At 45.9% G+C, this 22703-nt stretch overlaps 2 protein-coding genes across 3 annotated transcripts; both read left to right on the top strand.

The window, feature by feature from the left end:
* Positions 1 to 515: 515 nt before the first annotated feature.
* Positions 516 to 8199, top strand: HOXA6 (homeobox A6). Of its 2 annotated transcripts, XM_050309499.1 has the most exons (3): positions 516 to 843; positions 5256 to 5511; positions 6899 to 8199. In XM_050309499.1, exons 2-3 carry the CDS (start codon positions 5487 to 5489, stop codon positions 7156 to 7158), a joined length of 285 nt encoding a protein of 94 aa, XP_050165456.1. In that variant the 5' UTR covers positions 516 to 843; positions 5256 to 5486; the 3' UTR covers positions 7159 to 8199. The 2 variants fall into 2 exon arrangements, with proteins under 2 accessions (XP_050165456.1, XP_050165447.1); XM_050309490.1 differs by lacking the exon at positions 516 to 843 and having other exon boundaries at positions 4984 to 5511.
* Positions 8200 to 9074: 875 nt separating this feature from the next.
* Positions 9075 to 11340, top strand: HOXA5 (homeobox A5). The gene is made up of 2 exons (XM_050309478.1): positions 9075 to 9810; positions 10794 to 11340. Exons 1-2 carry the CDS (start codon positions 9249 to 9251, stop codon positions 11042 to 11044), a joined length of 813 nt encoding a protein of 270 aa, XP_050165435.1. The 5' UTR covers positions 9075 to 9248; the 3' UTR covers positions 11045 to 11340.
* Positions 11341 to 22703: the final 11363 nt, after the last annotated feature.

The raw sequence follows: 22703 nt of genomic DNA on the forward strand, positions 1-22703 counted from the left end.
TTGTTTGTTCATGCGGCTTTCGGGGGACGGGGGGCATCACGGTGGCAAGAAAATGGGGGAAAATGCCCCTGCTTTAGGTACCACGTAATGTCAATGAGATCTAATATTTTCAATATTTAAAAAAAAAAAAAATTAAAATCTAGCCGAAAAGTCCCTTTATTCGTCCAGATAAATACGAGTAGAAGCAGAGCATCATTTGCGCTGAAGTTCTCTTTTTTCTACTACGCTCCATTCCTGGTCAATGTACTAATTGTAATTTTAATAAAATTAGTACAAAGTCCAGGTCTTTTAAAAAACTCTAGGGCTGCCTCTTCGGTAAGATGGCGCCTCTCTAAGACCTGCCTCTTCTTAGTGATGAGGAAAAGGCCATAAATCCGTTGTTGTTTATGAAAATTTACAACTTTGCAATACAACTTTATGAGTTGTTCGGTTTTTCCATTGGTCGTTGTCGGTCATGTGGATGGTAACCGTGAACATGAACTTTTTTATAATTTCCCTTGCGAGAATAGAGCCGCATTCTTTTGCTGAGCTCTGTCCTGCTTCGGATCTCTCTGGCTTTCAATCCCCATTTCATTTGTTCTTTGTAAGGCAATAGTGAACAAAGTGTGCGGAGGTTCGGCATAAGCAGCCGCCTAGAACACAGATCCGGGATGGCAATTTCCAGTTCCCCCGCTGGAAGGTGTGGCATATTGGATTCAAAGCACTGGCGTGGCAGATTTTCAACTTGCAACCTGGCTAATTTCCTGCTTCTTCTGGCACCAAAAGGAGGGCGATTCGTCTCCTGTGCAGCCAAAGCGACAGCTGTCAAAGTCGCAGGGGCTCCTGTGAGCCAGAACCTAAAAGGTGAGAAATGCATATGACACTACCGTAAGCAGGGGAAAATGGTTTAATACGTTTAAATATTAGACATGTGTAATTAAAGCAAATGGAAATGTTACCGGCCAAAAATAGAGGTGGCTGCAGCTTAGTTGATTTTGACTTAGCCAGTGCATGCAAAAATACTCCTTAATAAAATGTCTGTTTTCTATGATTTAGCAAGGAAGCTGTGGATTTTTTTTTTTTTTTCATGAAGTTGATTTCTGTTTGCATTAGCCAGGGGGTTTATTGTGACGTTCAGATTGTTTTGCAATAATTCAGTTTACAGCATCAATGGAGGGTTTTTTTTCCCAGCAGGAGGAAAAAAATACTAATATCCCCAAACATTTTTTAATTAATTCGCATCATTAAATGATTAACTTAAATTTCATTTACGGTAGATGAACTTTAGATATTATTTATTTTTTACTATTTCAGAAAGAAAAAAAAAATCAGTAAATACAATGTCTCCTGGTTTCCCTGCCATGTCCAGGAGAAAGGTTATTTCTAGACGTGAGGAAACAGCGCGATTGTGTCTTAGATTTTCTTTATCAGATCAAGCGCTGCCTGCATAAATCCCGTGGCCCGCCGTGGGTTCGTTCCCGGCGCTTCCCGGCGCGGGCGGCTTGCGCGCCTCGGCTGCGCGGAGCGGGCTTCGCGGCAGCTAAACCCATTTCAGCACCGGAGACGCAGCTTTCCCCCCCCGCCTTCCTCTCCTTGTTGTGACTGTTACGGTGCGGCGCTGGGGCGGGGGAGCGGCGGGCGGCGGGCCGGTGCCCCGCGGTGTGTGCCGGCGGGGGGGAGCGGGGACCTGGGGACTGCGCCCTCGGACCCCCCGCCGCTGCCGCCCGGCTGCACTCCCGCCTCTTCTCGGCGAAGGAGCGGCTCAGAGGCCTTTAAGCGGCTGCCCCGGCTCTGCCTGTGCCGCCGGGCTGATAAAGCACTGCATTTGCATTGCATTGCGGTATCCGCCGGACTGGAGCTGCAGTGAGCGCCGGATTATTTATTGCGGGGCCGCGGGTGCTCAGTGCTGCCACGGCGTGGCGGGATGGCGGAGGCGGGCGCGGAGCGGAGCGGCCTCCGCAGCCCCTGGGAAGGGCAGTACTGACAGCCTGCGCTGCTCGGGGGAGCCCAAATAAAAGACCAAGGGGAAAAAACCCAAAACAAATCAAAACACTACGGGCCTACCTTTTTCTGCGGGAGCATCGGAGCTCACCCCCGGGCAAGATATTCCGGCAGGACCGGCTCTGCCCGCTCCCCCTCCGCTTGTACCTCGGTGTGTGTCAACTGCAAGTTATCACGGTGGGAGCTGGCTGGGGAGGACCCGCCCGCGTCCCCTCGGCCTGGCTCTCTGTACTCCGCCAGTCTAAACAACGGTCCGCCTTGCCCAAACTGTTTGGATTAGGAGCTATTAGTTAAAGGTTGGTTTTGATGACGCTGGCGAGCACGAGAATGATTTGGAAGTGGTTTTATATACGAGGAGAAGGAGGCTTTTAAGCTTAAGAGGGTAACTACCCCCGCACCTGTATCCGAGAGTGGCTGGTGTCGCGGCCGGGTTTTCGGAGGGAGGAGTACGGGAAGTGTTCTGTGAAGGAGGTGCTGAGGGAGAGAGGAGTTACGAAAACAAATAAAAGGGGGGTGAAATACACGGGTGTCGCTAAGTGTGACTTTGTTGCGTTGTCAAAATGCAGCGGCTGGCTTGCCTTCTGCTTTCCAGAATGCGGAGGGGAATGGTGAAGGGAAACGGCTGCGAAATGTGTCTGGGCAGGACATTTCCTCGGCAGACCTGGGGGGTAACAGGTTATTGTAATTCGGGATTTTCTGGGGGTAGGGGGAGGAGCGGAAAGGACGCTTGAATGTGACTGAAGCGGAGATTGCAGTGCAGATCGTTTAACTGTCACTGTAACTACTCTAACACGACTCAGTCAGGCAAACGTTCACATTTCATTCATTTTCATATTATGGGATCAACGGAGAAATATTTTCGCTACCTGCAGTCGGGCTTTCACAACTTGGTTTGGACGCAAGCAATAACTCAAAAAACGGGAAAGAAACAAAATGAAACAGAGGGGGGAAACCAGTCTGTAACCGATGCTATAAAATGTAAATAGAACTAAGCCTGGAGCGATTTTTTATTTTAAAGTTTGTTTTGATCTGTATGATGGATTTAAACAGAAGACCGTCTGGCACAACTTTTTAGAAGTAAGACCGGTGGGTTTTGGTTGTCCTGAGTGTTCTTTTTTCATGGTGCTTTTTCGTTCTAAGTTGGTGAAAATCTGCTCTTTTAAAAACCTCTTAGAATTTGCCTTGTTGTGTGTGCTTGATTGCTAGTGTTTCCTCCTTTTTAAACTCTATTCTCACTGAGTAAAAAAACCTTCTTCTTTTTTTTTTTTTTTTTTTCCCCTCTGGAAAAATCTGTTTGTCAGGAAATATATGTTTCTGAAATGACCTCTCAAAGCATGCAGCTAGTGAGCTGTAATTCTACCAGGTGTGTTTATGGATTGGCTGGGCTGAAGAGGTTAAGGAAGTTAAAAAAAAATTGGAGGCAATCAACATCTGAATGTGAAAGTCCAGCTGAGACTGCAAACAATACAAACTATTGTGGAGCGATGCTTTAGCTCACTACTGTTTTATAGGTATCGTAATCTGCCCCCGGAAATGAGACAAATAGTCTCCCAACAAAAACAAAACTCTCTTTTGAAAGCTGCTTTAGGAAACTGGGCTCGTACGAATGTCACTTTCCGTGATAGAGCACGTTTAAAATTAGGCTATTCGATCTGTTGTAATGGGCACGGATTATGAGTAAACACAGCTTGGAATGAACAACCTCATGTTATCTCCAGGAACTGCACTGTTACGGCTGAATTAAATGCGCATCAGCGAATTTCATCAGCACTGTTACTGTCCGAGCCCTGGGCCAAGAATTATATTTCCGCTATGGAGTAACTGCCATATTGAAAAATGAAGGTGGAAATGTTTGTTTCGTGTATTGTTTTTCTCCTCTTAAAGGCACACATTCGCTTTTAATCAAATTATTCGGACTAACAACCAAACCGATTGGCTTCTGTTGATTCATTAGTAGGGCTGTATTAATTAGGAATAGTCCTACTGGTTCGTTTTTTAATTTGAGTGTTTGATTTCCTCGGCTCAGCTCTGGCCGGAGCGGGGATAGACTTGGGAAAAAGAGATATGCAGAACTTTATCTGGGCTGCCGGGCGGCACTGGGAGACTGCCGAGCTCTTCCCTAGGCCTCCTCGGGCACTTGGTACAAATCAAAAATCCCCCTACCCAAAAGGTCACCACCACGACCTCCGCGTTAGTTATGATGGTGTTCATTAAAATACGAGACCTCTTCCATGCGGGACGGGTTAACCTCTCTCTCAAAAGCTGGATTCGGCACTGGGGCAGTCTCCCTGAGCTCCGAAGGGAAGCCTCAGTAGAGGGGCAATTTTCGACTGAATGGATAAATAATTAAGTTTTAAAATCCCCTAAAAATTCTTGGATGTGGTTGGGGCATGGCGATGGTAAAGTGGAGAGAGGCCGCCCCCCCCCTCCACCCCTCACGCTGCGTGGCGCTCCGCTCCCCCTTTCACGTGCTCCCTCCTCTCTAAAGTTTCCCTCCGCAGCATCCTCCACTGCCGTCTCCTTCCTTCGCTCTCTCCTCCTTCTCTCCGCCGGAGAGCCGCGGGCGGTTCGCCCACCCTGCCTGTGGGGCTGCCCGGCTGCCTCGTCGTGGGGCCTCCAACTTTTAAGGGCGACGACCCCCTACACACACCTCCAGCGGCTTTGGGGGAGGGGGACGGGGGGGCGGGGGAGGTTTCCCCATTAGGCGCTGTCACACTGCCGGCGCTGCCGGGAATTATCGCTATTATTGTTGTTATTATCAGTGGATTATTTTTCCCGCGGAGGGGCGGCGCCGCCCCGGGGGCGCGGCCGGTGGCCGCGGCGCGGCGCGGTGCGGTGCGGGGCGGCGCGGTGCGGTGCGGGGCGGCGCGGCGGGGCCGGGGCTGCCGGTAAGTTGGCGGCGCGGTGGCGGCGGCCCCGGGGGAGCGGGCGCCGCGCGCGCTCCCATTGGCCGCCCCGCCGTCAGCTGCTCCTATTTTCTGCTGTCGCTTTTGGCGCTCGGCCATCCAGAAACAAACCACTTCGATGACTCCTAATAGTTATCGCCAGATGTACTAATACACAACAAATCACGGTCCGAGAGAGGGGGAGAGCAAATGAGTTCCTATTTCGTGAATCCCACTTTCCCGGGGAGCCTGCCCGGGGGCCAGGACTCCTTCCTTGGCCAGATCCCCCTGTACCCGGCGGGCTATGATGCTCTCAGGCATTTTCCAGCTTCTTACGGGGCAAGCAGCCTGCAGGACAAGACTTACACCTCACCCTGTTTCTACCAACAGTCCAATACCGTCATTGCTTGCAATCGGGCTTCCTATGAGTACGGAACCTCTTGTTTTTATTCGGACAAGGACATTAGTAGCGCCTCTCCCTCCAGCAGTGGCAAACAGAGAGGGCCTGGGGACTACCTGCACTTTTCTCCCGATCAACAGTACAAATCCAGCGGCGGCCAAGCCAAAATTATAAATGACGAAGGTACCGACCGGAAGTACACGAGCCCTGTTTACCCCTGGATGCAGAGGATGAACTCTTGTGCTGGTAAGGCATCTCGATGCAATCAAGGGCGGGGGGGTTGGGAGGGAGGGAAAGGAAAAGTTTCATTTCTTTTTTTTTTCTTTTTTTTTTTCCTCCCTTTATTTTATTTGTTTGTTCTTAGATAAAGTCCAGACTGCTGGAGAAACAGGGTTCCTACAGGGCAATATGTAACATGAAACCTTCCCAGGTTATTTTAGACCTGGCACGTTGGCACCCTCGGAACGGTGTCTGAGATCCCAGTTTGTAGGTTCACTTGAGAAAGTTACCGGGGAATCCTTAGAAGTGGGGAGGGGGGGAAAGAATAAAAGAAAAAAAAAATAAAAGAGATAAAAACCAACAGAGCAGTTTTACCACTCTCTTAAAGCCATCCCAAAACCTCTGCTCTGCTGCTTCATTGTCAGAGAGAGGTGCAGGGAATATACCCTCTGTACTGAGGATCCAATGCATTTGTGGCACATTCCTCCTCGCCCCCCCTCCACCAGCTCATTAGCCTGTGAGTATTGGATATTGAGAGCACGTTTCTGGGGCCGTGGGTGCACTTCTATGGCATTGCGATTTTTTTTTTTCCTGACTCTAAGAGTAAACTTCACATAATTGAACGATTGTGTACAGGAGTGGTGCTGGGGGCTGGGGGTGCGTTGGGACTGTTGTATTGGAGTGTCATGTATTTTTTATAATCCCATATGAAGACGTTTACTTTCAGTGTTTGCTAACGACTCCCCTCTTCTCCCATCCTCCCGAGTTTACGTTTGCTGAAAGGGAGATCTCATTTCTTTTTTTTGAAAAGTTAAACTTTTAGCAAGACCGTTCTGATGCTACTTTGCATTCGAGAGCCATAAATTCTAGAGCAAATGGCAAAACGCTCTTCTATGATCTTTAACTGATGTCTATGATCATACTTAAATTAGAGACACTCTGTAGTCACAGCCGTGGCAATGGCTGCGTGTTTGTTTCAACACACCCGCATGTGCGTGCACACACACACACACGCACACACAGACACATGAGGCTTCCCGGGCAGCACACGTGTGCGTGAGCCTGTGTGTGTGTGCGCGCACAGGCTGCCAACGCGCAGGGAGCAGACGCTGCTCAGCGATTCACACGGGTGTTACCTACTGCGCTTCCCCTAGGTCTACCCTAAAGCCTCTTTGTATTCCACTTACCCCACTACCGTAAGCACATTGCACATCCGCATTTACAAATAGGCAGGCAGGAGAAAAGGAAAAGAGGGGAAAAAAAAAAAAAAAAAAAGCCTCCAGGAAACCAGAGCAGCTTCGCCCCCCTCCCCGTCATTGTGCCTGCAAAAGGAGGCAGAATATACTAATCGTTCTTTCTGGTCTGAAATCACTGGGCCCTGTCCAATGCGATCGTTTTGTCTTTACTTCTACAGGTACAGTATATGGAACACATGGGAGACGAGGGAGGCAAACTTACACCAGATACCAAACGCTAGAGTTAGAGAAGGAATTTCATTTTAACAGATACTTAACCCGAAGACGACGTATTGAGATTGCAAACGCTCTCTGCCTTACTGAACGCCAGATTAAAATATGGTTTCAAAACAGGCGGATGAAATGGAAAAAGGAAAACAAATTCATAAATTCCACACAACCAAGCAGCGAAGAAACAGAGGAAAAGTCAGGGGAGTAGAACCACGTTTAATAAATGCTACCAGGCCTTTCCTTAGCACTTACTACTATTATTATTTACCTTGCGTTCCTTCTGCTACTGAAATCCTATAGGTTTGTCACAGTCTATTAATCCCCAAAAGGCTTGTTTAAAAGATGTGCATTTGCAATCATCTGTGACTTACTTTAATATATGTGGAAGTCTTAGCTTTTGAGCTACAGGCATGTATGTATATAATCACCTTTCCAAAGCATATATGGCGTTGCCTAAAGTATTAGAGAATTGGCCCAGAATTTTAAATATTTGAGGTGAGCATCTGTGTGTGGGTGACTGTGCCTGGTGTGCTTGTGTAAAGAAAGATAAGGATTTTTTTTTTTTTTTAAATTAGAAATGTTCTTACTGTAGAAAGACAGGAGATTTTAGAAAATATCGTATTTATGGTTTTGCTAGCTCCCGCTAAGTCGGACCATCTCATTATGCTGTGTTTGGGAGTTTATGATCTGCAGGGGGAAAAAAAGTTTTAGTTATGTGTAAGATATTTAAATAGCAAAAGGAAGAAAAGTCCTTTAAAAAAATCGTTGTACAAATCCCTGTATATAAATCTGAAGTTAAAGTGAAGATGAATTGCAGGGAGATTTTTTAAAATACCCCTAAACTGCTTAATCTGCACTACCAGTATTAAAGCAAAAACTCGGCACGAAACTTCAGGGGAAGCGAGGGAAGAGGTTTTAAAGCGGGAAAATCTCTGTGGTTCCCGTTGAGCTTACATTGAGGTTTCAGTGAGCTCAGCTCTACACTGAAGGGGCTTTGAATTACGGACTACATTTCTTGGGGCTTCATGGGCTTCGATCCATCTGGTTTTCCTTTTTTTTTTAATCTTTCTTTTTTCTTACTTACTTATTTATTTAAAGAAAAAGTCTTAATAACTCGGGGATATTTTCCTCTGCTTTTGTGGTATCTTAACGCACATTCTCATTTCTCAGCACTGGAAAAAATAAATTGATATTCTGTAGAAAAATACCTGCCATAAAATGCTTCCACTTCTGTATAAGTAAAATAAGCTCAGCGGAAATATTGATTAATATATACGTTATATGTCTCTATATTATATTGCGTGTGTATGAGTATGTGTGTGAAACTGTGTCCAAATGCACTTGTATAGTCATCGAGGCTCTTTTGTTTGGAAGGCAGCACAGTTTGGGCTACTGCTCTAAATATATAAAAAGCCAGATCTGAAGAACACCAATGCACAATGGCTACAGCCCCATTTAGAGAGTTATTTTCCTTTCGAGAGGCGATAAAATAACGGCGGCCATAAAGTCGCCTGGAATTTGACCCCCTAGCTGGAAAAACGCTGCACGATATTTATCTTTCATAGGTACCTGCCATTTCACATCGGCAGGACCCGGCTAAAGCCTCTCTAAAGCTCCGGCTCGGGAGTAAGTGGGGAGGGGAAATTATATATATCCCTATATATGTAGAAGAGACATAAGCGTTGTCAGCTCCCGAGGACGGATCCTACAGGATTTGTGAACTGGTGTAAATAAGCCTGGCACGGAGGAGAAGGCAAGCACAAAGCTCCCGCCACTCCGAGCTCTCCGGCGGGCGGGTCGGAGGAGCAATCCCCGCCGGCCCCGCGGCCTCTCCGCCGGTCGCTGGTGCCGCTGGCGGCGGCGGCGGCGCCGGGCGCGGTGGCGGCGCGGCCCGCTCCACTCCGCGCCTCTCCGCGCCGCCGTCGGGGGCCGTCACCCCGGGCCGACCCCGCGGAGCCGCCGCCATCCCCCGCGCCACCAGCGGGTGGCGCTGGAGGCCGGCGGACGGGCGGGCGGCGGCGGCGGCGGCGCGCACGGGAGGCGCGCCCCGGGCCGCCCGCGCCCTCCCAGCTCCCCCACCAGTGCACGAGTTTACCTCTAGAGGTCATCAGGCAGGATTTACGACTGGACAACAAAAGCACGTGATGTGAAGCCGTACCCCATATTTGGGTGCCTACGTAGGAGGGAACCAAGTACATGTCCCAGTCATTTCCATAATTCATCATAAATTGTGCAAGGGTGCTATAGACGCACAAAACGACCAAGAGCCACAAATCAAGCACACATATCAAAAAACAAATGAGCTCTTATTTTGTAAACTCATTTTGCGGTCGCTATCCAAATGGCCCGGACTACCAGTTACATAATTATGGAGATCACAGCTCGGTGAGCGAGCAATACAGGGACTCCGCCAGCATGCACTCCGGCAGGTACGGATACGGCTACAATGGCATGGACCTCAGCGTCGGGCGCTCTGCTTCCACCCACTTTGGTGCCAATGAGAGACCCCGCAGTTACCCGGCCAACACCACCTCTGCCTCGACAGAGCCCAGGTACAACCAGCCCGCGACGTCTTCCCACTCGCCTCCCCCTGACCCTCTGCCCTGCACCGCCGTGGCCGGTTCGCCTGTCAGCGAGAGTCACCACGGGGTGAAAAACTCCCTCGCCAACTCCACCAGCACTTCGTCCAATTCCAGCAGCAACACGCACATCAGCAGAGACGGGGTTGGCACCTCGTCTGGGACTGAAGAAGACACTCCAGCAAGCAGCGAGCAGGCAAGTGCCCCGACCGACCAAAGCACAGCCCAGCCTTCACAGCCCCAGATCTACCCTTGGATGCGAAAACTGCACATAAGTCATGGTAAAGCAAATACCCTGTTCTTTCTTTATTTCTCTGGAGGAAAAGGAGGATTTAATGTAAACCGGGTGGCTGCGCCGAGCAAGCTCGGGGAGAGGGGGAGAGGAGGGCGTGAGAGCGGGCAGTCTCCGCGCACACCACAACTCTGCTCGCAGGGAAGCACGCTCCCTTCTCTGGGCGAGTCTCCCCGAAAGGAAAAAAAGATCGCCTGGCCCCCAAAACATAGACCGCCTGGCTCCTAGCGCCGGCGGGGGAGCAGAAGGCGCCTTGCCGAAGGGGAATCGGGAGCAGAGGCTGCTCTCGGCTCTCCTCTGGATGGGGAGATCTTCCAGTGGGAACAGCGCGGCTGACCCCATTTATTTTGCTGAGACATATTAAAGAGAGAATAGGAGAGGGCGAGAAGGGCAGTTTTCAATGCTGGGAAGCCGGGGGGGGGAGGGGGGTGGTGTGGGGAAGGGCGAGTCACCCCAAACTCGGGGGAAGAGGGCTTGAGGGGCGCGGGGAAGTGAGGCAACTTTCAGCCTCGGGTACCTGCCCTGCCCTCGCTACTGGGAGAGCGGCCGGGGGCTCTCTGCCTCCCAGAGCCTTCCCCAGCTCAGCCGTGGGAAAGGGCTGAAAGCTTTGCTCTCCCAGCTCTGAACACCCAGCTAGCAGCAGAGACATCTCCCAAAGTAGCTTATTTGGGGGAGGCATGGGGGGAATTAACCTTCGGGGGGGAGGGGGGAAGAAAGAAAAAAAAGGAAAAAAATTCAATTTTAAAAAATGGAACCACAAATCCAAGCGAAAACTTACTGAGACTACCAAATCCCCCTCCCCCAAGCCTTTCCTAAGAGGGGCTGCAGGGGGAAACTTGTTGAGCGTTTATCCAAAGCAGAAACAAAACAAGGAGGACTGAAAATAACGGTCCTGGTCGCTGGTAGCTGCAATGAGACACGAAGGCTCCGAGTGGCTGCTGAGAATCTAAATCATGTACTTTTCTCTTCCAGACAACATAGGGGGACCAGAAGGGAAAAGGGCTCGGACTGCTTACACCCGCTATCAGACCTTGGAGCTCGAAAAGGAATTTCACTTCAATAGATACCTGACCCGCAGAAGAAGGATTGAAATAGCACATGCTCTTTGCCTCTCAGAGAGACAAATAAAGATCTGGTTCCAAAACAGGAGAATGAAATGGAAAAAGGATAATAAGCTGAAAAGTATGAGCATGGCAGCTGCAGGAGGGGCATTCCGTCCCTAAGCGTTTGATCAATTAAAAGTACTGAGCAGTATTAGCTGACCCTGCGTCGTCTCATGTCAGTACTAAGTTGACTTTCTAAAACTTCCTTGTGTTACTTCTGTGAAGAAACCCTGTTCTTGTCGCCCTTATTCATCTTTTAATCATGAGCCTGTTTATTACCATTCTCTCGCGTGTATAAGTAGATCTGCTTTTATCGTACATTTCTTTGTCTTGAATGGCTTTGTCTTGAAAAAAATAATAGATGTTTTAACTTATTTATATGAAGCGAGCTGTGTTACTTGAAGTAACTGTTAAAACAAAACAAAACTGAACAAAAAAGAACAAAAAGGAAAAAAATGAGAAGTTAAAAAAAAAAAGGAGAGAGAGAAAGAAATCCTTCCCCGGTTTAGTACAAATGTTATGTGTTGCACTCAACCTGCTTAACTGTGCATGTGTGGTCAAGTGTTAATGTCTGTATAGCTCCAAGCTGTTAAAAGTATTTTTATTCAAACTACCTATATAATTCCTGTGTAATTAATGCTGTTGTAGAGGTGAAATGATGAAATCAACTGAATTTGTCCTGCGTGTAGTGAATAGTGAATCTGTGACGAAAACTGTGATTCCAAGCAGTATGTCCTTGCTGTGCCTTTGTATATGACTCTTTGCACGAACTCTTAGAAGTGGCTCTTATTAAGCGCAGCTTCTGTGATGTATGTTTTTTGTGAACAAAGTTACAATTATAGTCAAAGTCTGGCTGTTTGAGCAAACTGTGATCAGCTTTTTTTTTTTTTAATTATTATTATTATTATTTGTTTTTAAAAAAACCTGACTGGAAATCAACAAAAAAAAAAAATAAACTTTCTATTGTAAAGTTTTCGTGACCTGGTTTGTGCAAAGCAAGAAGTTGTGCTTCTAGATTTGCCTCTGAAAAAAAAAAAAAAATAGCCCGTGCAGAGTTTGTACTAATATTTTACCTGGTTCCTGCTGCACGTTGCAAATGGTGGATGCTGCAATTGTCCGCTATCAGTATTTTTAATTGAAAGTTTGACCGTAAGTTCTTCCTTACTGGTTCCTCGCTAGGTGGAAAGCTGCATCGCAGGACCACAATCAACACCCTTTGTGAGTGAATCAATTGTTAGCTGTTTGCTGATGGTTAAAAAAAAAAGTCCAAACCAAAAAACATGTGCTTTGTTAAAACACACTGCTAATGCCAAGGCGTGTTTGCATCACTCTAGAATTTCTCCTGGGTTTCATAAGTATATTTGCAGGATAGCCACGTCTGAACCCTCTGCGTCTATCAGTAACCCTCTCTAACCACATTCCCACTCTTCACCCTTTAAAGATTTTTGGTTTTCTTTGCTACAATTAGTTTGCTATAAACGTAATGTTACTTACCCCATCAGAGCTTGAATGGTTAACTCTTCTGAGCTTCTAAGAGCAACTAAAGATTTGCACATTTACTGACTGGTTACATTGATGCCTTCCCTTAAAAGTTATAAAACAGTAAACTTTATAAGCCCCAGTTCCGGCTATATGACATTTGGGTGCCAAATGAATAGGGTTTTGTCTATGAATTAGATCGTAAAATCATCCATAGCACAGACAGATAGGCTCACTGGCTATAAAAAGTCACGTGGTGCCATTAAAGTAAGTTTTATGGTTTTGGGGAGTTGACATCCAACATTATATACCACATAACATATAATCTCACTGACGCTGGACTTCATTTGACTCTTTTGCAGGCTACGTGTGCCTCCTGGCCATTCAAATTGTCAGGTTTAGGGACAGAAGTATCCAAACCACAAGTTCTCAGTACTATATGAAAAATGGCTCCTTGCAAGTCAAAGGTAAGTTTTGTGCACAAGTTCCTTAAAGTTTATTTGTACAGTGGGGAAGCCGAGGCTCCCGCTCGCTCTCGCTGCCTCTCGCCTTTCTTTCTTTCTCTTTCTCTTTCCCTTCCTTTCCGCCTGGAGCTTTTCAGGACGGTCCCACCGAGCCCGAGAGGCAGGATCAACTACTAATGATCCAGGTTGCGCTGCAAATCCGCCCCCCCCCCCATCCCTTCACTCGCAGCAGCTAGCTCTCTATTTTAACGATCAAATCAAAGTAAACCACAATAAGCGACTTTGGCAGAGATGGATTTTGGGGCCTAGCTTTAATCACTTTGACTACCGCAGAAGATAATTACTTCCTTTGCTCCGATAGACTCTCCAAGTTTGGAGAGGTTTTGTTTAGCAAAGAGTAGTTACTGAAAGCGATTAAAAAAAGGGGGAAACAAAATAGATAGGGCTTGATATTATCTGGGCTGTATCTTATGCAGGCATGATAGAGTTGGAGGCGTGATGATATGGTAATATTCCTTGGATTGGTGAAATATGTTGCACATCAGAGATAGTATTAAAATGGCACAGACTGTACTGGAGTGCTTAGATACATATTTTCTGCACTGGGTTGTGCAGAAAGCTTTAACTACATGTCTGTGTCCATCTGTGAGTGTGTAGTATGTTTTGTGGATGCACATTTATAACATTGCTGTAACTTTTTCCTGACCCTATATACAGTCATATAAATATATTTAAATTACATGCATGTGTGCTTGCATGCACCTATCGGTCTATATGTCTGTGTAAAGATGTGCACATGCATATGTGTGTCTAATATTGGTGTAGTTACATATACAAAGGGTGTGTACGTGTGTATACATATACGTGTCCCTGTGATATTTTGTTTAAAGTAAACCAATTGACTGTAACTTGTAGCATTAATACAAGAGACTACAGGTCATTAGAGTGCTGCAAATTATGAAATACAGGCTTGGTTTATTGAAGATTGTAAATATCCCCCTAGCTCTGCTCTCTCTCTTTTTGCCTTATATTGCTGGCTGCCATTGTGGGGTAGGCCCCAGCTGCGTGTTTACTTCAACATTCTTTTTATTTAAGTGGACTGTTCTCACTAGAGTGTGATTACTCAGCAATAAACTTTATGGCCGGATTTAACTTTAGTCTTTGAATTTCCAGGACTTGAATGAAAGGGTGAAAGGAACTCTATCTTTCTCTGGGTAACATTAAGGCCTGATCCTTATCCTCAGAGCTGTTACTTTGGCGAGTGATCTCAGGGGGGTGCAAACTGACTAGATGGGGGCTAGAGAATTGCCTACAATCTCTCTCTCTCTCTCTCTCTGTGTATATATATATCTCCAAACCAACTGTGGGTATGTCTTTCTCCGCTCACTTATTCCAATGTTTGGAGTAACATTGATTCAGCAGGTTGCATTGTTTTCCTTTATGTGTCATAAAGTTGGGTTTGCAAAAGAACAGGGTGGTTTGATGTGAGAGGTGGGTTTTGTTTTATTTTGCTTGTGCTACTCCACTTGATTATTGTGGTTTAGGCTGATTTTGCTACTGCGAGCAAAAATGAGAGAAAGGCACCGGGGTACAGGAGGGAAAGGTTATTGTGTATCTCTGCAAGGTCTGCACATTGCTGACTGATTCCTATATTGAATTTGTCTTTAACTTTAAAGAAATGGTAGTATATAAGGTAGGTTCATATCAAAGATCTCAGTTTTACAAATATTTAATATTTAAAGTCACCCCTTGTGTAAGATAAATGGAGTCTGAAGCCTTTGTGTCTGTCGATCCTTCCTATGAACACTAAACAAACACATCTGCATATATTTTATATTAAAAAAATGGGAAAGGCCTTAAAAGAACATATCCAAATGCACATTTGAAAATCATTTCCGTTATAAACAGCTGGAGATTTTATAGTACACTAGCTGTCACATTTTCATCAATAAGAATACCAGAAAGTTATATATGATAGGTGTGCATTATATTATACGATATGCCATAAAATTTTATAGTTTGAGGCAATACATGAAAAATCTTTAAAAGTTTGGGTTTCATTTATTTGTGGGTCCTTTTGCTAGGAAAATTCTTTGCTTGTAAACGGGAATGATACTAGACACAAACAGCTCACGACTACTTGGTATTCAACAACACTGCATTATTTGAATTAACTGGTGAATATACAAATGCACATGCACATCCGTTCAACTAATATTTTAGGATGCTGGATACCATAGTGTACTATAACTTTTAATTGTTTAGAGTGAAAAGATTTGCTACTATGTATTTTCCACATTTCTGGTGTGGCTTCTGGAGCATATTCCAGGCAAAGCAATGTACAGAGATTGAAGAACTATGGAGAAGAAAAATATCCCCAAGCCCAGGAGCATACAAATCCGCCCATACTGCAAGAAACAGTAACAACAAAAGAAAGTCAGATAGAAATGACAACTTCACCATATTTCTGGCCCTGCCCTGTCCTAAGAGGCACGGTTGAAACCATTCGAACCCAGAAACGCATAAAGATTTCCTAATCCGCTTTGAAATCTGAAATTCAAACAAGCCCAGACTGCCGAACTCTATGAAAATAGTTCCAGGTCCGAATTGTTTTCTGAGGGAAAATGTCATGGGGAATTGTCGCTGGGAATCAGGAGAGAGGTCTTGACTGCACACGTTGTTTTTCTGCTGTATTTGGGGGATTAATGTGTGGGAATTTGTTCTACCTTAGGCATGGCAAGTTGCGTTCTGTGATTTGAAATATAGCTTAGCTAATCCTTTGAAAGAAATACTTGCGTGTAGTGTCTCATGTCTAAGCGTAAGGCCAATTAAAGACTAGGCAGCTCTCTTAATGTGTGTAACTGGTGACTTTGCAAGACATAACTTTCTCTAAAACAGAAGTATAACAATCCAATGGAAAGTCATCCGTAAATTACAGCTCTACAGCCTTGACTAAACCACGCAAACGCCCTAATTGCAGAACATTACAGGGAAATTATTATTCTACCATTTCCTTACATTTAATAAGTGTGTATCTGTGGAAGGGTGACAATAGAGGGGTTTGCAAACTGCTTCATGGGAAATTGCATGGAACAGATCATGAGGGGCGGATCAGGAGGTTTCGATTTCAAACCCTGAATACTGGAGCAATGTTTTTTTCCCGCCCCGCAAATACAGATTTAAGGCATTAAACGCGGACAATAAGTAAATCTCCTGACCAAGTTAAGATACCACTTCGCTTTCTTAGTTCTTTCTCTTTCCTGCTCTCAAAATCTTTCCGATTTGAGACTAGAGTTGCTAGTCAGAGCACAAAACCACGGCTCCCACAGCCGTCTGATCATCTTTGAAAATATTATCCCCTTCAAATTAAAGCATCCCCACCAGTGTCTCTCTGGAAGGCAGATACTCATGGACCACCCCAGTCACATGTTCCTGTAGCTGCACGCACGAACGATATCAAATCTGACACAGAGAGCGCGTAAAATTTGCATGGATTTTGCCTTATAGCATGCAAAAGAATCTTTCCTATATCCCCTCCCCCCAAAAAATGTCTTTTCAATAATAATATTTGCGATGAAGGTTATTGGGTAATTATTGCAATTTTGTGGAACAGTCCTTGCTTGAGGTGAAGTCTGTCTCTGGATAATAAATGGCAGCCCGTGCAGTTCACTGCCAGGTTAAGTAAATGCAGAAAAGATAAATCTGCACACCCTAGGAATCACCAGCAGAGCTCGCTTTAGACCAAGTTCACAGTCAACTCGTTTGCCTAGACAAGGCTTCGCAAACAATTAGAGTTGTTTCTTTATGTTTAAATCAAGGAGAAATGACTAAGACCCTTCAGCAGAGAGCTGCAGCTTTTCCCCCAACGCTCGTCGTTACATTCCTTCCAACCTCACGCCCAGAACTTACCCAGCGTTTCACCTGCAACTGTAACCATATAGCGCCTTAGAGTAACAGGCTTCCCTCCAACGCTGCCGAAAGGCTGTGCAAACTGATTTAATAGCACTTTGTAAAAATGTGAGATTAAGGAAAAAAAAATTAAAAATGCAAAAGTATCCGATTTCTCAAAAGCAAGAAGAAAAAAAAAAAAAGCGCCCTTAGAAAGCTGGGGGAAACAGCAGAAGTATTGAAACAAACAGTGCGACTCTCTTACTCCTAAAAGAAGCTGCATAGCTTTTGTATATCTTTGTGGTTAAGGGCGTTACAACTGCAGGTCAAAAAGTTGAGGGTCAAAAGTTTACGTTTTGCACCACTCTTAGTCATTCGCCCAGACAGAGTTTGATGTCAATGTTATAGCCGAGATCTTGACTATCAGCACAAAAGATAAAATAGCTTTGAGTTACGTGTGTATCACAGTATGGACTCCAGGTGAACCCTACTGGCTGAATGACCTCAATTACCGAGGAAAGGATAGAAAATTCCTCTTTTCAAGAGTAATACACGTTGTATTTCATCTTGAATTATCGTCCGCGTTTGTGTCTGAATATCCCGGGTTCAGTCGTGGCAGGTAAATACGCGTGTTACCCCCACAGCAGTCACTGATGCTGCCTCCTCCAAGACTCAGGTAGCAAAATGCTTCACCCTTGTTTATTATATAATAACCTGATTTAAGAGGTTTAACGTTAAGCCTTCTCACTTTGCAAAATGGCAGGAAGATAAGATAGGAGTGAAGCTATTAACGCGTATATCGATCCTAGCCGCGTCTTTGTTTCTGCTCTCATTTCTGTAGCGACCGCTAAACTGTGCTTAAACAGGACATGCTGGAGATAATACAGGTTATATGTTTGGTCCAAAGGAGCTCGTTTAAAAAGAGCAGTGGAGCCATGTTATGATACCAATGGAAAATGTTACGGAAAAGCTGGCGCCCTGCGCCGCTCCGTGATTTGGAGGGCTCTCACAGCCTTCTGGAATTACCCGAGACGGCAATTCCCAGCGATATGGGGAGTAGGAAGTGTTGTTAATTCTCCCTCCACCCACCCCTCTCCACTCCTTCAAGAGAAAGTTTAGTGGAATTTCTTAGCGCCGAGATTTATTCCCACACTGCTGGGATTTTTTGTTCCCAGTGCCGTCTCTGTGTAAAAGCTTTACTCCTTGGTTAGACGTGTCTGCAGGGAGAACTGGCCAATATTGCCTAGCCAACTTCATTCTGGAGGAGATCTCTGAAGACAGGACTCAGCCTGAAATTTTGAGGCTAAGGGGTCGATGGAAGAGGGAAAGGATATTCCCAAAAACGCACAGATATGTAAGGTGTGGAGGAGGGGACAGCGCGACGAGGAAGTCCGAGAAGGAGCGCACCTCACTCCCAACCACTCATTGCTGCCTTCCCACCCCCAAGGCAGGAGCCTACACCGGCCTCTCTGTAACTGGTACGCGTGAATTATTTGCCAGAGACACAGCTGGATCGTGGCAGGCGAACGTTATTTCTTGGGAATAAGTACTCGAGAGGCTAGATATCAGATTAGCCAAAGTGATTATTGGAGATTTTGCCTAAAGTACCTGCTGAAGCCTGGAAAGTATGTAATGCAAGTATTTGATCGGTGTGGAGACGCTGCTCAGAAGTTGTTGCTGCTACTCACTTATAGAGAGCCCTGGCACTGCACGTTTGGGGAGTCTGCCCGCGCTGGAGATAGTATATAACCTTTCACATCCAGGCTATTTATTTGGTGTAAGCGCGAAGCCTGATAACAAGCTAAAAACCGTAGCCAAATATCTATTTTGTTAGAGAATAGCAGGCGGATTGTTTCCAAGAATAACAATGCGTCTTTGATATACCCAGAATGAAAGCTGTTACTATAACCGGCTTACTCAAGAGTAGGTGACAGAAATCCATTTACTTCCTCACTAAAACAATTAGTGTCCCGGATTCCATATTTTAAATCTGGTTTAAAATAAAAATATCAATGATAATAATTTCAAAGAAGTTGAAACGGCGACTTCCATAAATATTGACTCTTTTGAATTATTGTTTAAATTGTTCCCCACACACCCCAATTGAAAAAAAAAAAAAAAAAAGGCAACAGGCTAGAACAGAACAATTAATATTTTGAGGCCAACTCTTTCTGTCCTTTCACTCTCTGCATTTAGCACACTGCTTTCTGGTGTGGAAGGTCTGCTAAAAAGACCATTCATTTAAAATCCGTGCACAAATCACATTTTACGTGTGTTTATTTAAGCGCGCCAGGACAGAATGAGCAAATCCCGCCAACTATCCCGTTGTTAAGAGAAGCCCGCGTGCCAGAGAAGCCACCGCTTTTACCGAATGCTGAACTTGGGGCAAAACTCCCAACATTGCCCTGGCAGCGCCCATCGGGAAGGAGCGCTCCCGTCCGCGGAGGCAGGGCAGCCTCGAGACTGTATCATTCCCAGGAACAAACAAAGGAATACAGTCGATACATTCCATAACGTTTACATTTTCCCGCGATTTTTTTCTTATTTTTCCTTAGAAGTAGTGACCTGAGCAAAGCACCCTTCTATCTAAAAGACACTGTTATAGACCTTTTAGAAAAACTAAGTCCAAGGCCGAGGTGAACTTCAGGTCACCGCGTCTAACAAATATGAAAATGTCGCCTGGTGAAGGGCACGCCTTGTTATTTAACAAAGACTGTCAATGTGTAAGATTAATAAGAAACAAAATGCACACGGTGTCACTTTTCGGTCACTTTGAAACTTGGGACAGCCTCGTATTCAAGAGGGGAAAGCTGGGGCTAAATATATTCAAAATGGTTCAAATCAAAGTCAAGCCAAGCTGCTAGTGTGATTCTTCCTCCTACTACCGTTCTCGGTGGAGGATGCCCGGGCACGACGAGAGGTTGACTTGAATTATTATTATTACTATTATTATTATTACTACTACTACCGCCATTGCTATTATTGCTGCTGTTATTATTATTTTATCTTTCCTGGAAATTACGGTGTAGCCGCATATGTGGAGGGTAGCAGGAGGGTGCTTGTCTGTTTCACCAGAAAAAGAGGGCTCCCCCTTTTCCCCCTCTTTGGGTATGTATGAGGTTACCTCTTCTTGGTGCATGAAAATTTACTCTCTCCCTCTCAACTCAATTCCGGTGCGTCCAGAATTAATTCCTTCTCGTCCTCGGCCAGACTCGGCCAGGAAACTCTTGCTTCTTTATTAATCGATTAAAGTCTTCTTCTTCAGTGAAATCCAGCCTTTAGTCCTTCTGGAAAAATAAGGGAGCTAGCCTATTTTATCCTATCCTTTTCTTTTTCTGAGAGCTTAGGGTGATGGTACAAGTTTGTTAAAAGGAAGTACCGGGGAAAAAAAGGGTTTCTGAGATTGTTTATTACAGCCATAAATCTTGCAGTAAAATGTCGAAATGGCCGTGTGCAAGATAACACTTGGTGGTCTTGGCTGGGTTCTTGTTTATGATAACAAAACCACAAAGACATGGAACAGGCCTTTTGGAGGTCCTGCCTCAGCACATCTTCGCAGACTAATAGAGCCACACGAAAAAACAGACTTGAGCTGAACAGCTCAGGTCACCTTGCAGATTTACACTCGTATACAAAATTGCGTCCTTCTCTCTGTAGCCGAGCGCCAGAGGCCCGCTGTAGAAAGAGGTGCAGTGAAACTTTGAGATCTAATCACAGTAAATAATACGAAGCAGAACCCGGCCAACTCTCCCAATATAGCGCTGAGCTTACAAACCGAGACAACATTTTTCGTTTTGCTTTACCATGGCGTGGGAACACGGCAGCCCGCTGTAGTGCTCCGGCCATAGTGCCTCAGGAGTTATGCCGAGGATAATATTTACGATACCCCAGTGTAATTCATCTGGTGCTGCCCGGCAGGTATTTGTACGTATGCGTCTGTATGTGTGCATGTATCTCTCTTTACGCCGGGAATTGTTCACTGGTCTTGGTGGCTTTTGGTAATCTTTTACTTTTTATAGCCATGTAGATGGGAGCTATTCTTCTAGAACATGGGTTACTGTTGTTTTGTTATTCTTGTCGTTTTAATATAAATAAAACGATCTCCCTTTTTCTGTCAAATATGTGTTATTGAACAGTTGCTGCTGTCTCTGTGTGTAACCGCATGTGTGTAACCGCATTTCCTCTCCAAGCAGAGTAAATAGAGAAACTTATCTATTACCCCAGTTAAAGAATTCCATAGATGTGCTGTTGAAAATGAGTAAGTAAATGTGCTTTAACTCTCTTTACAAATTAGACATTCGATAGTAGGAGGAAATGAGTGATTGTTTAGATAAGCACCCCAGTATACCCAAGTGTTGGAAATGGTCTAACATATTACAAGCCGCATGCAATGTGCGTGCCTGTGTGTCTGTGAATAAAATATAAATCGATACGATGTGTGTCTTGTTAGGTGGAATATATATTCAAATAGAATTTTATTGCATGTATCCATTATCTACAAACCTGCAAAAGACAATAATCTGAATTTAAACCAGGGTGACTGTTAATGTAATATCTTTAGGAGGACAAGATCTAAACTGTATCATATTTACGCTTGATATATTAGAAGTATTTTCCCATACCAGCAGATGAGATTACCCACTCAGCAATTATATTGTCTAAGGGTGCGGTAAATATTTCTATGTGTTCATATGCTTTCCTGAAAAGAAGAAATAAAAAATCCGAAAAGTTCGCTTCTAACTCCATATGTGCCAGACTAGCTGACACAATCTCCAGTACTTCAATAAGTATTTCGCTCCCCCCCCCCTTAGAATAAGAGCATAATTAGTTTAACCATCAAATTTCAATTACCTAAGGTCAGGGCTGTTGCCTCTTTCCCCCCTGAGCTGCGAATATCGTTAACAGTCTCAGTTTTAGCAACGTAGAAATGCCTGAGTGCCCTCTCCCTCCTACACCAGGATTTGCGTGTTACTTTTGAGAAGGTGCTAGCAATTTCTCGTGGAAGTGAAAATTAAGGAATAAACTCAAGACGAGGCATACCAAACCAACGGACTTAAAATCGTAGTTCCGAAAGAGCTCCTCCACGGGGAGGGATGCTCGCACTGAGCCCTGCGATCGCCGGTAGGAAGTATTTCATTCCGTCGTGTCTGTCTTCCCCTCTCCCTTCCCCCTCTCTTCCCCGTTATTTTCAGGCTCGCAATGTCCCTCACACCCCGCAAGCGACTTCAGGACTCTCTTCGGCCTCCCCGCGACCTTCGTTCTAACTTTTGCATCTATTCGTTCAATTAGCACAGATTCAGAGGCGCAAAGGACCGGCCCTGGAGCTCCCGGCCGCCCGCGCTCTGCAGCGGCGGGGCGCCGGGGGCAGACCCCGGAGGGCGGCCGGTGGCCTGAGCCCGACGGCCGCTGCCGCCCTCTGCCTGCGCACAGCCCCGGCTCTACGCTTTTGGAGATGGGCTTGTTTAAAAGGATTGTGCAACGCCTTGTGCAGTGCCTGGCTCCCTCTGGATCACGCAGCTGGGCTGCGCTCCGCTTCCTCGCCCAGCTTCCTATACTCTCCCGCGGGGGAACTAGGACACAAGAAGTGCTGGGGCGGGCGGGGTGGGTGGGAGACTGTCAGAGCCGGATTAGTTTTATCTCGCTTGACACTGTGACTGCTGGACGCGGCCCGGGTCGGCGTGCGGGAGGAGCTGGGGATGCTGGTGAGGAGCGGACGTGGGGCGCTCCCTCGCCAAGCAGCCGCCGCCCCTAGGGAAGGCGCGGCCCCCGCGGAAGGTCCGCGGGCGCGGAGCTACCCCGCGGCCCCTCGTTCTTCTTCCATTTCCTGATCCGGGGTCCGCGGCCCCGTGCGGTAATTGGCGCTGGCGGTCAGGTGGTGGCGGGGCGGTGGGGGGTGCGGGTGTGTGTGTGAGCGGGTGTGTGTTGTGTGTGTGTTGTAGGCGCTCCAG

This window comes from Myiozetetes cayanensis, unplaced genomic scaffold (assembly GCF_022539395.1).
Source record: "Myiozetetes cayanensis isolate MyiCay16 unplaced genomic scaffold, myiCay2020 scf1, whole genome shotgun sequence".
NCBI classification, from domain to species: Eukaryota; Metazoa; Chordata; class Aves; order Passeriformes; family Tyrannidae; genus Myiozetetes; species Myiozetetes cayanensis.

What these genes read in the sequence shown, in the direction of transcription:
- HOXA6 (XM_050309490.1), top strand. Translation starts at nt 5,076, where the DNA reads ATGAGTTCCTATTTCGTGAATCCCACTTTCCCGGGGAGCCTGCCCGGG. An exon ending in GAGGATGAACTCTTGTGCTG is followed by an intron (nt 5,512 to 6,898) that starts GTAAGGCATCTC and finishes TTACTTCTACAG; the next exon opens with GTACAGTATATGGAACACAT.
- HOXA5 (XM_050309478.1), top strand. Translation starts at nt 9,249, where the DNA reads ATGAGCTCTTATTTTGTAAACTCATTTTGCGGTCGCTATCCAAATGGC. An exon ending in AAAACTGCACATAAGTCATG is followed by an intron (nt 9,811 to 10,793) that starts GTAAAGCAAATA and finishes TTTCTCTTCCAG; the next exon opens with ACAACATAGGGGGACCAGAA.